Source organism: Ascidia mentula, chromosome 7 (assembly GCF_947561715.1).
Source record: "Ascidia mentula chromosome 7, kaAscMent1.1, whole genome shotgun sequence".
In the NCBI taxonomy this organism is placed as follows: domain Eukaryota; kingdom Metazoa; phylum Chordata; class Ascidiacea; order Phlebobranchia; family Ascidiidae; genus Ascidia; species Ascidia mentula.
The window spans coordinates 19659884-19676530 of NC_138572.1; the positions used below are offsets into that span (position 1 = coordinate 19659884).

Here is a 16647-nt window from a genome sequence, read left to right on the forward strand (position 1 = left end):
CGTGTAGTTAAAACAGAACACCTCAGAAAACTAATTTTTCACGGATTTTTTTGTTAATTTTTATGACCGTATCTCAAACCCCAAAAATTCCCGGGGGGGGGGGGGGGGGGGGGGCATAAACACTTATCAGACATCTAATTCTGAATGCATTGTGTAGAGGAGGGTTAGTGACTTTACTTTGTTGCAAATGGAGGTTACTTTCTGTGATTCATTTTTTCTCAAACATGGGGGCAAAATGCCCCTGGAGGAGCGGTTAAAGTAGTTATCTCGAACATAATTTTGACCAGAAATCCTAGACAAGTGTCGGGACTAACAGAAAATCACAAATTGACCATACTTTCTGTGATTCATTTTTCCACAAAATCCACCTCAATATGTTGGTAGTTTTTCAGTTACATGTTCAACAGCACCCTTTGCCAATTGGCTGCCTGACTAATGACCCTGAAAACCATAGTAAAACTGCCCCAAACATGCTGGAAATCGCCCTTGCAATAGCCTGTGCATCTGTGCGCATACATCCAAAACTCACCCATACATAACCACAATTAACTGGCTGGAAAGGCTGGAACCAACGTACTTAATAAAACCAATCATACAACATGTGTTATTTTATCAAACTCAAAATTTATGTCACTTTCCTGCACTATATGTTCAATCCCGGTTTAATGCTGAAGTCGCCAGGAAGCAATTTATCGAACTTATAACGTACACAAAGTATCAGCAGATATGTCGTCATAACTGGGATCAACCACTTAGTGAACGTCGGCAATATTGTGTTTAAAGCGTTTGTATCAGACAAAGACATTTAAACGATGCACGAACAATATTTATTACTTTCGCAGTTAATTTTGGACGAAATTTAAGTGCATTTTGCGATTGAATAAAACTTTGATATTATCGTTGTGCTGTTCATAATTTGTCACATTATGAGGTCGACCTGATATGTGTGAGTCACAGGCGATCGTTTGAAAGCAGGGCGGGGGATGGAAAGAGGACCCTGATGATAGAGTGAATGAATGCGTGGAACAAACATCTGAGGCTGCTCACTGTAGTACGTCGGCTCAAATATTAATGGACCCGAGTTCGTATCACCGAACATCTGGACCCAGCAGCATTGCTTCAACAACGAGCTCTCTTCGCAATCTTAGATTAAAAGAGAGCAAAGTGAAGCTGCAGCTCGTTCAAGTCGAGACTCGACAAGAGTGAGAGCGTTGAGATGAAGTAGAAGCGAGAAAAAAGCGAGAACGAAAGCTCGAGGAAAGGGAATTACGAGCAAAGAGAGAGCTGGAAGAAAGAAAATCCGCACTCGAGCGCGAACTGGCCGAGAGGGAATCCAACCGAAAAACTTAAGCTTGCCAAGGTCGAATTTGAGGCTTGGGAAGAAGCATCCAATGATGGGAGGTCTTGTCCTGGGATTCAACACCCTGGCTTTTCTGGATCTCCGACACCCTCTTGTAGACAGTTCTGGTACTAGCAAACCAGAGGGAGCCGTAAAAGCACAACCGACCACAAACCCTCAGGTGGATTGCGGTGATCTTCGATGGCCTACAGCCGGGCAACCATGGAAACCGAGCCAATATCATGAACCTGTTTGGGCTGGACCATCACCATACAACGGACTACCCAACTCAACAGATGAACGACCTGTTCAACGTAACCGACGTGGTCAACCGGAGGTTGGTGAGCGATTTCTTCCAAAACCTAATGTCGAGAAATTCGAAGGGGATCCAATGGATTATTGGAGTTTTGTCAATCGTTACCAACTTCATATAACTGTCAAGGTCGATTCGTACGACCTAAAACTCATTTATTTGTTGCAACACTGCACCAAACCAGTACATGATAAGATACTACATCATGCCGCCAATCAAAATCCAATGATGGGATATGAGATGGCTCAACGAGAATTATACGAGAGGTATGGACAACCTCACATAATCGCGCGCCGCTGTGAAAGTCGCCTGACGGAAGCTGAATGATAACGACCCAGAGGGTTTGGAAAGACTAGCCGTTCTTTTGCGCAACTGTTGCTCGTCCCTAGAGAAAATGGTAGGAACGTGCGCGATGGATTCGGTTGGGTTCATCTCCTCGGTCGCCAGGAAGTTGCCACGCAAGCTTCAGGAAAGGTGGGTCACCGTTTCACTAGGCGTTCAGGACAAAACAGGTCGTGTCGCAACGTTTAGGGACTTCGCAAGTTACGTAATTGAGCGAAGTCGTGAAGCTAATTCAATCTTTGGAAGATGTTTGTTTCAGAACACCGCAGACCGGCCATCTAATGTTGCGACGAAACGGCAACGAGTGGCGGTTTGCAATGTCACGACTGAAGCCCAAAAGGCCGAAAGTTTTCCGAAAAGTTCAAATCAGTGCTGCTTGTTCTGTCACAAAGCACACAAGCTTGAAGACTGCAACAACTTCAAAAGAAAGTCGTATGATGACAGAAGGAAGTTCGCGCGAAGCCAGGGGCTGTGCTATCGATGCCTGGGATCGCAACACATGGTTCGCGATTGCGGTAGTGCAACGCAGTGCGGCAAGGACGGATGTCGTAGCATCAATCACCACGCGGTACTTCACAACTCGAAGTGGGCTGAAAAGTCTCAAATGGATGAGAAACCAAACGTTACACAGAGCACGAGCGCCGACTGTATGAACTCCTTGTCGGGCCCAGAAATGTTGAAACGTGCTCCCGCTTATCTCGATATTGTACCCGTACGCGTCAGTAACGGGAAATGTGAGGTGGAAACGTATGCTCTACTCGATTCGGGATCTAATCGGACGTTTGAACGGCAGCTGGCCGAGCAGATACAGGCAACAACGGAAACAGGTGTACGCTTTAAAATGTGCACCATGACGACCAATGAACCGGTGGATGTCGATACAAGTTCAGTGTCATTCGCTGTTATGCCCTTAAGAGAAGGGGAAAGTCTATATCTGCCAGAGGTTGTGCTGGTGGACAGGATCCCAGTAGCACCAGGCAAGATGGCCAGCAAAAGAAGGTTGAAAAGTTACGAGCACTTGCGAGGTTCGGTGATGCTGCTGATTGGAAACAACAACGCGATGGCACATTGGTGCCTGGAAAGTCGCTTCGCTTTCGACTCGCGCGAATGTCCCGATGCTATAAAGACGCCGCTGGGATGGCTACTAAAGGGACCTTCCCTGGAAGCGTCAAGTGAGAACGTAGTTACGTCTAACTTTCTGTTGGGTGCGCACGGTAGTCCAGCTGCACTGGAAGACATAATCGTTACTGATGAAGGCGAAGTGTTTCCGTCTTTAGATGCTGGTTTGTGTGACGTGGAATCACTCCTCTTCTGGTTGAAAAGCAACCCAGAAGCATCAGAGTTCGGAATGAAGTACTCACGTGAAGATGTCGTCGCTTATGACGTGATGACCAGATCAGTTGAGTTTGTGGACGACCACTATCAACTTCCTCTTCCTTGGAAGCAGAGCTGCAGCGTTATGCCTAACAACTTACCTATGGCTCAAGGTCGCTTTAAGGGACTAAAACGAAGACTTCTAAGCGACCAGGCGATGTGCGAGAAGTACGTGAATAACATGAGAATTCTCCTGGAGAAAGGATACGCCGAAGAAATCCCTGAGGATCAAATGGTGAAAAAATATCGAATATGGTACCTCCCACATCACCCGGTGACTAATCCGAAGAAACCAGCATCGTGTACGATTGCGCCGCCAAGTTTTTAGGTCAGTCATTGAATGACAGATTAATGAAGGGACCGGATTTGGTGAATTCACTCGTCGGGGTGCTGATGCGATTTCGCAAAGGTCGCATTGTAATTGTAACCGACGTAAAGGCTATGTTCCATCAGGTGCTGGTATCTCCGCCAGACCGTGATGCACTGAGGTTTTTGTGGTGGCCGGGCGGGGAAATATCCAAGACGCCGACAGCCCATCGGATGAAAGTACATTTATTTGGAGCGCGATCGTCACTGAGCTGTGCAACGTTTTGTCTGCATCAAACCGCTGAAGAGCACGGGAAGTTCTTTGATCCGCGAGTGGCAAGTGTCGTCCGAAACAACTTCTACGTTGATGATTGTTTGACGACGACCGCGGATGACACGGCCGGGATAAGATTGGTCGAGGACCAACGAAACCTGCTGGCAACGGGTGGTTTTAAATTGACAAAATGGATATCAACAAGCAAAGCAGTGGTGGAATCGGTGCCACATGAAGAAAGGGCTAAAGCAGTACAGGACGTCGCGCTTCTTGGTCAAGTGCAGGAAAGAGTCCATTAGGATCGGTTGGAACGTTGCTGATAATGATTTCAGGTTCAATGTCGATTTGCCTGACAAACCTCTGTCCCGCCGCGGAATGCTTGCCATAACAAATTCACTGTTTGGCCCACTGGGGTTTGTTGCACCGGTTGTACTTGAAGCTCGACTGGTTTACCGAGAACTGTGCCGATAGAAGCTCGGTTGGGACGAGGAAGTCCATGGAACAATTCGCTCGTATTGGAAAAGGTGGAGCGACAGCTTGGTTCGACTCCACGACGTGAAGATTCCCCGTTGGTTTCAACTCGGAGAAAACGTGTCTGGGTTTCAACTTCATTTTTTTGCTGACGCTTCGTCCGTCGCTCGTGGCAGCGTTGGTTACCTCAGAAGTATGGCCAAAGACGGCAGTATAACGTGTTTCTTTGTCATGGGGAAGTCGTTGCTATCGGGATCTGGAAAGCATACCATTCCTCGTCTGGAATTGGAAGCGGCTTTGGAGGATTTTGCGTGTTCGTAAGTACCTTCAATGGAAATCGCAGCAGGAAATGTGCAAATTTTTAAGTGGCTCAGTGACTGCAGAAGGGTAACAAGATGCCGAAAACGAGCTTGTGAAATACGTACAACGCAGCACGTTTCCCCAATGGATGAAGGCGAATAGAAGGTCTCCGCCAAGCGACAAGGCGTCGCCCATTTACAAGCTGGATCCAGTACTGGTGAATGGCGTGTTACGAGTGGGAGGAAGATTGGAAAACGCCTCAATGAGCTATGAAGCGAGACATCCTGCAATCATTCCACACTCATCCCATCTAACAGATCTGCTGATCAACGACTACCACTGCAATGAGGTAGGCCATTCCGCCGTCAATCACACGCTAAATTCTATTTGTCAAAATTTTGGATCGTTAATGCTCGGGTGGCAACATGTAGAGTCCTGAGCAAGTGCTTGGTTTGTCGACGGCGTGGAGCAAGGGGCGCAGAGCAGCGCATGGCTGATCTGCCACTGTGCAGACTTCAAGTCGACGAGCCACCTTTTACGCATACAGGAATTGACTTTTTTGGTCCGTTTACAGTAAGAGCGCGTCGTAGCGACGTCCCCAAGAAGCCTTTGGATGATGATATTCTCCATACGCTGCTACTGGAGGTCGAAAACATCGTGAATTCGAGGCCACTAACCGACGTTCCACTGGAAGCTGAAGAGGACCTGCTCCTCACCCCGAATCGTTTGCTAAAGATCAATCCGAGTGTTGGACTGCCACCTACCGTTACAGCGCCCACCGACTGTTACATTCGCCGCCGTTATAGGGCGGTACAATTTCTGGCCGACGAGTTTTGGCGTCGCTGGGTGCAAGAATACCCACGTTCAATCATGTCGAGGCAAAAATGGCATGACACAAGGGAAAACCTTTCTATAGACGATATTGTTTTGGTGATGAATCACAACACTCCCCGGGTGCAATGGCCTCTGGGTCGAGTTTGAAGCTTGTTTCATGACAAGCACGGGATTGTCAGAAGTGTGGAGGTGACTACGATGGCTGGGGTTGTACGACGACCAACAGCCAAACTTTGCGTGATTGTGCACGCAGACGGAGATACCAAACGAGCGAACGGAGATGAACACGATGGAGGACTCTAAAGAACGCACGCGTCGCTCGAATCTTTTGTGAATGTAAAAAATTGGATTCGCATTTTATGATGCTCCTCCCATTTTGCCGGGGGAGGATGAAGATTCTCGCCGCCATTAATTTGGTTACGGGTGCTGTGAGCATAGTTACGTAATAATCCGTGCCTTTGTTGGTCAGTGCAGTGCCATTGTCTTGGTCTGATGTCGGGCTGTTTTTGTTCGTTGTGTTAGTTGTCGTTTGGATGTGGTGCATGTGTTCTGTTTAATCTGCTGCTTTCGTGTGTTTAGGAGGCGGCCAACATAATTAACGCTAATTAAATTGTATGCATGAAGTCATTTAAGGCTTGCCTTACGTCACATTCCGGTAAGTTTTGATGGTTAGTCTTGTCCTGTACGAATTTTGTGTTGCAGAAAACCTCGTTATTTTGCGTGACGCGCGTATTTTGACTCGACAAAAAACTGTTTACGAGCACTGGCAGTTGGCAAGCGCTGCCCAAGTGTGCGGCGTAACAGTCTTAAAATTTTCTCCCATGGTTTCTGCCTTTGGTCACACGCTGTTATTCCTGCTCGTATAAAATCCCCCGAATAACTTCTCCACTGTAATCGCGCACTTTGTAAGTTGGCGGGCGCTCGCTATACCGCGGATTGTCAATAACTCCTGACTCCACTGGGGAACGCAACCCTTCCTTAAGCGTGCGTTGGCGGAAGCAACGTGAACAGATCCACCGACAGACAACGTACAAGTATCAGGGCAGGGTTGTTCTCCATACGAAACCTCTTCTTCGTTCGCATGACTGACCGTGGCAGGGTTCATCCCAATGTTACGATGGTAGCTATGAACTTGCCACTATTTCACTGTCGGCTCATCCCAATGTTACGATGGTAGCTATGAACTTGCCACTATTTCACTGTCTGTGATCGTCAAATAACGTCTGCAGCACGATATTGAAACCTAATACGAAATTAGAACTAGTTTTCCACTCAATACTAATCATTATACAAATAATGGCATGGACACTGATATAAACATACAGGAAGGCGCCCACATCTGAATATCGAGTCAGATGACAGTGATTGTAGATCAGTCGGATTTCAAACTGTGTAAACTGTGTACAACACGAGCACTCTATACATGTTTACGACGGTTTCTGCAGTTTGTAAGCGTATTGACCTGTGAGTCAACGCTTAATCCACAGGCGCATGATTGCTTACAAACCACATGAAGTTTGCGGTATTGCGACGTTAATTCATGGACAAGATCAGTTGAACCACAGATATGTAATTACCAGTAAATTTCGCAACAAATCGATAGTCAACATCAACTTTATCTTTATAGAAATAACATTTTCCACAAGATCTTCTCTAAACTTTCACCATATTTATATTTTCTGAGACAATGCCCTTTGTTAAAGAATCAAATCTTTGGAATAAACACGGAATTCCAAGTAACAGTAGAAAGGTCAACTATTTTATTTCGTTGATTTGCGCTCAACAAACAGCAAGAAAGCTGTTTTTTACTTCTGATATTCCGTCAAATTATTGCTTGCAGTCAAGTCGCATTTGGAAGAAAGTTTTATTTAAAACACAACACTTAATTCTGTGGACGTTACGAACCTTGTTCAAGGATTCAACTTGCGCGTGGACTGTTAGCATTTGCAAGTGATCCGATCCACGTTGAGGTAAAAGAAGCGAATAAATTCCCATGACTTCGTTTAAACAACGGACTAAATACGACCTATTTACATCTTATAATGTTTGTATCACGTAAATGGACGGTTACACAAGAAACTGCCACCCACATTATAACGACTACTGTTAACATAATATATGTCGGGTTTGATTGGGAAAAGAGTTCAAAGAGAATGAAAATATTCGTACACGTCTTTGATTTCATATCCAATGTATCCACCAAGCAAGTAACCATATCCAACCTCTCCTTGCTACCGGTGTTGATGAAATATTTATTTTTGTTATGTTGGATCGTGTAGAGATAAAACTACCGTCCATATAATAATCAAATGCAGGAAGTCATATCTCCTCAATGACGTCACACTTTGCACGACCACATTCCATTTATAACAACTCACCTTCCTGGTGCTTCAAGAAGGAAGTCTTTATATAAGAAGTTGCAACTTTCTAGTTATTAATTTAAACGTTACAACTCAGTAAGTATCGTTGTATACTGCGTGCTAACAACAAACACGAAACCGTGAAAGTTATAACGCGGCCGCCATCTACATAATAACTATGCAGCTTACTAACGGTTGCTTGATAAAGTTGGAAACGAAAAAAGCCACTGACAAAGTTGCCATCACTTTCCAATCTATAGTTTAAACGCTGCAACACAGGAAGTCTCCGCATATGGAGTCCTTTGTATCGTTATACAGAGCGAACTTGCACAACCTACAACAATACAACGCCCGTTCATAAACAGAATTTTCGTAACTTGGCAAGATGCCTCTTAACACACTTTTTCACTTTAACATTAATTGCGCAATTTTCTTTAGGCGTGGTTTCGCAAACCATTCATTTTCATTAGATTTTGACTTCAATATTTATCCTCCAGTTCGTATACATTTCAGCGACAATAAAAAAAATCAGATTTGGTGAATAATGCTTAATGCAAAATATTTTGATTTCATCCAATGCAGCAACAACAAACCGTTTTTTAATCTACATCTTTCACATTATTTGAATATTTAACAAAACAAACTCAAAATATGAAAATCCTTTTGTGCATAAAATGTTGCACAGTAACAGTTTTGCTCCAACAGTAATCCATTTCCCATCAGTACAAGCAATCTGTGTGATGCATTTAAGTGAATGCACGATTCAAGCACCAAAGGTTTTTATCCTCATTCTTTTGCCCTGTGTGTGGAAACACCGAGCGCATTAGAAACAATCAGAGGAAGTCGTATCCCCGCTACGACCTCACACTTCGCATGATCGCACTTTATAACAACGCATCTTGGAAATCACCATAATTATATTTTCTGAGACAATGCCCTTTCTTAAAGAAACAAATCTTTGGAATAAACACGGAATTCCAAGTAACAGTAGAAAGGTCAACTATTTTATTTCGTTGATTTGCGCTCAACAAACAGCAAGAAAGTTGTTTCACTTCTGATATTCCGTTAAATTATTGCTTGCAGTCAAATTGTCCGCTAAAAAGTTTAAAACTTGCAACTTCATCCACAAGATAATAGACATACATAGAGGTTTTGTTCAAACAATATAACCAAGGGACTAGTTTTACGTCTGCACGTGCTCAAATCAATATTATTACATCACAATGGTAAATATTGAATACGTTTTCCCTGGAGATATGTGTTGTGTAAATGTGATTCTTCCCCATATTCACCAACAACTTGTATAATTACATACAAGTTTCACACAATGTCCCTCAATGTTACCGACTTATAAGCGAAGATACGCCCTTTTTTTGGTAATTTTTAGTGATGCACCGAAACAGCACTTTTTTTATTCGGCCGAAACCGAATATTCGGCAAAAGTTGCAGAATGCATTCGGTCGAATCAACCGAAACTAATTTTGGTATCCATCTCATTAAACGCAATAAATTTCAACAAAACATGTGCTGGATTGGAACTAATCCTATCATACAGCCTTTTTTTGGCACTTAAAGAATAACCTCGACTGGTGCACCAAATGCTTAAATTTTCATCATTTCTATCACAATAAACAAAACCAACATATTCGTACACTTTGAACATATATGAGCGTTGCATGCAAAATAAAAAAGTTTTGGTTTAGGTGGAATTTTGCAAAAATATTCGTCCGAACCCGTAAAATCACAAAAACCTTAGTTTCGGCCGAAAAATTTCGGCAAACAGAACTTTCGGTTCATCCCTAGTAATTTTGTGTTTAATTTAATTTGCACAGTTTACACTGGAAAGTATCCAAACGTGACGTCACAATTGTAAAAGGCGCGCGCATTTGGAAGAAAGTTTTATTTAAAACACAACACTTAATTCTGTGGACGTTACGAACCTTGTTCAAGGATTCAACTTGCGCGTGGACTGTTAGGATTTGCACGTGATCCGATCCACTTTGAGATAAAAGCAGCGAATAAATTCCCATGACTTCGTTTAAACAACGGAAAAATACGACCTATTTACATCTTATAATGTTAGTTTGTATCACGTAAATGGACGGTTACACACGAAACTGCCTCAATATAATCGCGTATCCTCAGAAACTCATGCTTGGATTTATGTCAAATGAATTAGTCAAATAGAATTTCTTGATCAATAATTAATTAACATTGTTAATACCCAGCGTTAAGTTAACAACATTTGGCATATAGATCACAACAATCACCTCCAATTTGGAAGTATTGAGCGTGACATGTCTTAAACTTGGCTTTATTCCAAAAATTGTCTTTGAAGATAATTGGTTATAACTACACAACTTTTGAAGTTGCATATTGCTATTGCTTGGCCAGCTGTTTATCTATACATGTGCCTGAATGAGTACAGATAATTTATTTACACACGAGATGAGCTAATTTACTTTTTAACGGTCATCCACCTGCTCCCTTTTATTTTTTTATACGCGCATATTAAGTCGCATGCGGGTCGTTGCCTATACTTTTTGACAGCCCAAGAGAAAATGTAAGCATTTGTTGCGCACGCTTCAATGTGATGGAATTTGTGGTTCACTTTAGTTTTTTAATAACCTTTTTAATTTGTCATGCAGCACGCAATTCCCATAAACGCTTATGTTCGTAGATATTTTAAATTGTTTGAGCATTTTAACGCCGGTGTTCTTTCATGCACAGAAAAAATTACCGCGACAGCAAATCAAGACGATAACACGGACGATAACCACCACCAGTACCACTAGTCACCGAATTTAATGCTACTCAATTCGCAACCATCAAAGGACAAGACGATAGTGGACAATCAGAGGGAAATAATTATTTCCACAAGGAAGGGGCATGTGTAGCAACACGCATGTTTCCCTACTTAATTCTTCACACATTTGGAACATAGACGGACCGGAAGCTGCAGACGGTGTTAGGCATTCCTGAAGAACTCGCACAGTCTTCTGGCATCCGGCTCAACGACAGATTTTTTTTTATTGTAACTTGTTAAATACCCGTTCTCACTTTATTCTGTGAATTCACTGTTACCATTCTCTGTCAGTTAACTTTGCCACCCAACTAGTCTCGGTCATTTAACTAACAACTGGCACGCGGTAGAAGTTACTCGCTCAGTCACTAAGGCGCTTGGAACAAATTAAACTTAAGCCGCCTGATATTGCAAACGCGTGTTTCCATTAATAAATAAGTCTGCTTTCGGAGTCGAATTTTATATCAACAGCAAGAAAACGCAAGTAGACATTATAGTTTCAGTCATAGCAGCCGGTCGAAATCAATTGGTACGCTGTGTAACATACTTTAGGTTTGTTTCTAGGTTCGGTAATTTTGTTTCCGATATATCAATATCTGCTTCGACTTACTATATTTTTCGACACATTTGTCCCAAGTTAAGTAAGGTTGTTGATCTTTCAACATTTTCTGGGATGAAATATCCACCTGGCAAAACAGCAAGTTCCCTTAAATAAGATTCTTGCAATTCAAAAACACCAGAGACAAAAGAACACTGCGCAGCGCTCATTGTTTCTTGGACCCAAAAATTAGCAAAGGAATGATTTGCAATCAAATATTACGTTTTTGTCCTCTGATCTCAATCCAAACTTCTTTCTTTTCCTGGTCTCGTCACCGGCGTTATCGTAGTTCGTCCTTTTATTTTGGCTCCTTAACTTCATCCGAGTTTGCTAAACACACGCAAATTAAACTTTGTATACCGCAGGCAACACATATAAGTTTTTCAGCTTATTTGAAGGTTACACGATTATAACACACATGAGTATATCGAAACGCCAAGTTACGTGAACACAAAGTACAAGTAGACGAGAAGTCATGCACCCCTGATTTCCTGCAAAATATCTCGACATCCAAGAACTACAAGCTCACCTCGGTATGGGTATTTTGTGGATCGGCTTGTTCCGTTTGTCGTTCGGCCATTCTTGCAGGTGTAGCTTTGAAGGCTATTAGAAGTTCAGTATAACAATACAAAAAACAATTCGGTCAGAGCAAAATTGCATTTACAAAAGCTGAGTAAAAATAAAAGTTTCAAAAAGTTGAGATGAAAATTTGAGGTGGACATAATCGCATAACAGTCGATTGTGTGATTAGAATGGCCGGAGATAAACGAAGGAAAAATTGTGATAACATGCGTTTTCGCGCAGCAACAAAAAACTTAAGGACATACTGCAGCGATTTGACCTTTACGCTAGTTACGTCTCCCAGTTTGGTCAAAACAAAAATTTCCCTGTGAAGGTGCGAGAGAACCGAAGATATCGACGTTGATCTGTTGAAAACGTGCACGACAGGGTGGGTAGTTCGCCAGAGGCGCACGAGTGTGGCGCTGGACTTTTGAACTTTGACAGTGGGTGCACTGTCTCGCCCAAAGGGTGACCTGGCGGCGGGCCAGTGGGCGCCAGGAATTGTCAATAAACTTTGGAGGACAGCTCCAATGGAATGCTGTGACGCAGTCACAGCGGTCGGCGCATCGGGCAAAGGGTGATGCTACAGTGTGGCACGGGCTAAGGCGACTTTTGCCTCTGAGAAAGCCGAATTTAGCTTGTCACTCAAAATCAACTTTGCTATCAATTTCCAATCTATAGTTTAAACGCTGCAACACAGGAAGTCTCCGCATATGGAGTCCTTTATATCGTTATACAGAGCGTACTTGCACATCCTACAACAATACAACGCCCGTTCATAAACAGAATTTTCGTAACTTGGCAAGATGCCTCTTAACACACTTTTTCACTTTAACATTAATTGCGCAATTTTCTTTAGGCGTGGTTTCGCAAACCATTAATTTTCATTAGATTTTGACTTCAATATTTATCCTCCAGTTCGTATACATTTCAGCGACAATAAAAAAAATCAGATTTGGTGAATAATGCTTAATGCAAAATATTTTGATTTCATCCAACGCAGCAAAAACAAACCGTTTTTTAATCTACATCTTTCACATTATTTGAATATTTAACAAAACAAACTCAAAATATGAAAATCCTTTTGTGCATAAAATGTTGCACAGTAACAGTTTTGCTCCAACAGTAATCCATTTCCCATCAGTACAAGCAATCTGTGTGATGCATTTAAGTGAATGCACGATTCAAGCACCAAAGGTTTTTATCCTCATTCTTTTGCCATGTGTGTGGAAACACCGAGCACATTAGAAACAATCAGAGGAAGTCGTATCCCCGCTACGACCTCACACTTCGCATGATCGCACTTTATAACAACGTATCTTGGAAATCACCATAATTATATTTTCTGAGACAATGCCCTTTGTTAAAGAAACAAATCTTTGGAATAAACACGGAATTCCAAGTAACAGTAGAAAGGTCAACTATTTTATTTCGTTGATTTGCGCTCAACAAACAGCAAGAAAGTTGTTTTTCTTCTAATATTCCGTCAAATTATTGCTTGCAGTCAAATTGCCGCTGTAAAGTTTGAAACTTGTAACTTCATCCACAAGATAATAGACATACATAGAGGTTTTGTTTAAACAATATAACCAAGGGACTAGTTTTACGTCTGCACGTGCTCAAATCAATATTATTACATCACAATGGTAAATATTGAATACGTTTTCCCTGGAGATATGTGTTGTGTAAATGTGATTCTTCCCCATATTCACCAACAACTTGCATAATTGCAAACAAGTTTCACACAATGTCCCTCAGTATTACCGACTTATAAGCGAAGATACGCCCTTTTTTTGGTAATTTTTAGTGATGCACCGAAACAGCACTTTTTTTATTCGGCCGAAACCGAATATTCGGCAAAAGTTGCAGAATGCATTCGGTCCAATCAACCGAAACTAATTTTGGTATCCATCTCATTAAACGCAATAAATTTAAACAAAACATGTGCTGGATTGGAACTAATCCTATCATACACTCTTTTATTGGCACTTATAGAATAACCTCGATTGCTGTACCAAATGCTTAAATTTTCATCATTTCTGTCACAATAAACAAAACCAACATATTCGTACACTTTGAACATATATGAGCGTTGCATGCAAAATAAAAAAGTTTTGGTTTAGGCGGAATTTTGCAAAAATATTCGTCCGAACCCGTAAAATCACAAAAACCTTAGTTTCGGCCGTAAAAATTCGGCAAACAGAACTTTCGGTTCATCCCTAGTAATTTTGTGTTTAATTTAATTTGCACAGTTTACACTGGAAAGTATCCAAACGTGACGTCACAATTGTAAAAGGCGCGCGCATTTGGAAGAAAGTTTTATTTAAAACACAACACTTTATTCTGTGGACGTTACGAACCTTGTTCAAGGATTCAACTTGCGCGTGGACTGTTAGCATTTGCACGTGATCCGATCCACTTTGAGGTTAAAGAAGCGAAAAAAATTTCGTTTAAACAACGGAAAAATACGACCTATTTACATCTTATAATGTTTGTATCACGTAAATGGACGGTTACACAAGAAACTGCCACCCACATTATAACGACTACTGTTAACATAATATATGCCGGGTTTGATTGGGAAAAGAGTTCAAAGAGAATGAAAATATTCGTACACGTCTTTGATTTCATATCCAATGTATCCACCAAGCAAGTAACCATATCCAACCTCTCCTTGCTACCAGTGTTGATGAAATATTTATTTTTGTATGTTGGATTGTGCAGAGATAAAACTACCGACCATATAATAATCAATTGCAGGAAGTCATATCTCCTCAATGACGTCACACTTCGCACGACCACAATCCATTTATAACAACTCACCTTCCTGGTGCTTCAAGAAGGAAGTCTTCTTATAAGAAGTTGCAACTTTCTAGCTATTAATTTAAACGTTGCAACTCAGTAAGTATCGTTGTATACTGCGTGCTAACAACAAACACGAAACCGTGAAAGTCATAACGCGGCCGCTATCTACATAATAACTATGCAGCTTACTAACGGTTGCTTGATAAAGTTGGAAACGGAAAAAGCCATTGATAAAGTTGCCATCACTTTCCAATCTATAGTTTAAACGCTGCAACACAGGAAGTCTCCGCATATGGAGTCCTTTATATCGTTATACAGAGCGTACTTGCACAACCTACAACAATACAACGCCCGTTCATAAACAGAATTTTCGTAACTTGGCAAGATGCTTCTTAACACACTTTTTCACTTTAACATTATTTGCGCAATTTTCTTTAGGCGTGGTTTCGCAAACCATTCATTTTCATTAGATTTTGACTTCAATATTTATCCTCCAGTTCGTATACATTTCAGCGACAATAAAAAAAATCAGATTTGATGAATAATGCTTAATGCAAAATATTTTGATTTCATCCAACGCAGCAAAAACAAACCGTTTTTTAATCTACATCTTTCACATTATTTGAATATTTAACAAAACAAACTCAAAATATGAAAATCCTTTTGTGCATAAAATGTTGCACAGTAACAGTTATGCTCCAACGGTAATCCATTTCCCATCAGTACAAGCAATCTGTGTGATGCATTTAAGTGAATGCACGATTCAAGCACCAAAGGTTTTTATCCTCATTCTTTTGCCCTGTGTGTGGAAACACCGAGCACATTAGAAACAATCAGAGGAAGTCGTATCCCCGCTACGACCTCACACTTCGCATGATCGCACTTTATAACAACGCATCTTGGAAATCACCATATTTATATTTTCTGAGACAATGCCCTTTGTTAAAGAAACAAATCTTTGGAATAAACACGGAATTCCAAGTAACAGTAGAAAGGTCAACTATTTTATTTCGTTGATTTGCGCTCAACAAACAGCAAGAAAGTTGTTTTTCTTCTAATATTCCGTCAAATTATTGCTTGCAGTCAAATTTCCACTAAAAAGTTTAAAACTTGCAACTTCCTCCACAAGATAATAGACATACATGGAGGTTTTGTTTAAACAATATAACCAAGGGACTAGTTTTACGTCTGCACGTGCTTAAATCAATATTATGACATCACAAAGGTAAATATTGAATACGTTTTCCCTGGAGATATGTGTTGTGTAAATGTGATTCTTCCCCATATTCATCAACAACTTATAATTGCATACAAGCTTCGACCTCTTTCTGGTAAGGAAGCGAATATTCTCCCATTATTGAGAAACAACGGACTAAATACGACCTATTTACATCTTATAATGTTAGTTTGTATCACGTAAATGGACGGTTACACAAGAAACTGCCACCCACATTATAACGACTACTGTTAACATAATATATGCCGGGTTTGATTGGGAAAAGAGTTCAAAGAGAATGAAAATATTCGTGCACGTCTTTGATTTCATATCCAATGTATCCACCAAGCAAGTAACCATATCCAACCCCTCCTTGCTACCAGTGTTGATGAAATATTTATTTTTGTATGTTGGATCGTGCAGAGAAAAAACTACCGACCACATAATAATCAATTGCAGGAAGTCATATCTCCTCAATGACGTCACACTTTGCACGACCACATTTATATTCCATTTATAACAACTCACCTTCCTGGTGCTTCAAGCAGGAAGTCTTCTTATAAGAAGTTGCAACTTTCTAGCTATTAATTTAAACGTTGCAACTCAGTAAGTATCGTTGTATACTGCGTGCTAACAACAGACACGAAACCGTGAAAGTTATAACGCGGCCGCTATCTACATAATAACTATGCAGCTTACTAACGGTTGCTTGATAAAGTTGGAAACGAAAAAAGCCATTGATAAAGTTGCC

At 41.3% G+C, this 16647-nt stretch overlaps 3 protein-coding genes across 3 annotated transcripts; 2 read left to right on the top strand and 1 right to left on the bottom strand.

The window, feature by feature from the left end:
• The first annotated feature begins 2046 nt into the window (after positions 1 to 2046).
• On the top strand, positions 2047 to 3696 carry LOC145909745 (uncharacterized). Its single transcript, XM_082997097.1, has one exon. It carries the CDS (start codon positions 2047 to 2049, stop codon positions 3694 to 3696), a length of 1650 nt encoding a protein of 549 aa, XP_082853223.1.
• A 23-nt stretch (positions 3697 to 3719) lies between these two features.
• LOC145909748 (uncharacterized) lies at positions 3720 to 4247 on the top strand. Its single transcript, XM_082997098.1, has one exon. It carries the CDS (start codon positions 3720 to 3722, stop codon positions 4245 to 4247), a length of 528 nt encoding a protein of 175 aa, XP_082853224.1.
• Positions 4248 to 8167: 3920 nt separating this feature from the next.
• On the bottom strand, positions 8168 to 11985 carry LOC145909749 (uncharacterized). Its single transcript, XM_082997099.1, has 4 exons — positions 11844 to 11985; positions 11537 to 11644; positions 11327 to 11402; positions 8168 to 8247 (listed from the first exon to the last, which is right to left on the bottom strand). Exons 1-4 carry the CDS (start codon positions 11892 to 11894, stop codon positions 8168 to 8170), a joined length of 315 nt encoding a protein of 104 aa, XP_082853225.1. The 5' UTR covers positions 11895 to 11985.
• Positions 11986 to 16647: the final 4662 nt, after the last annotated feature.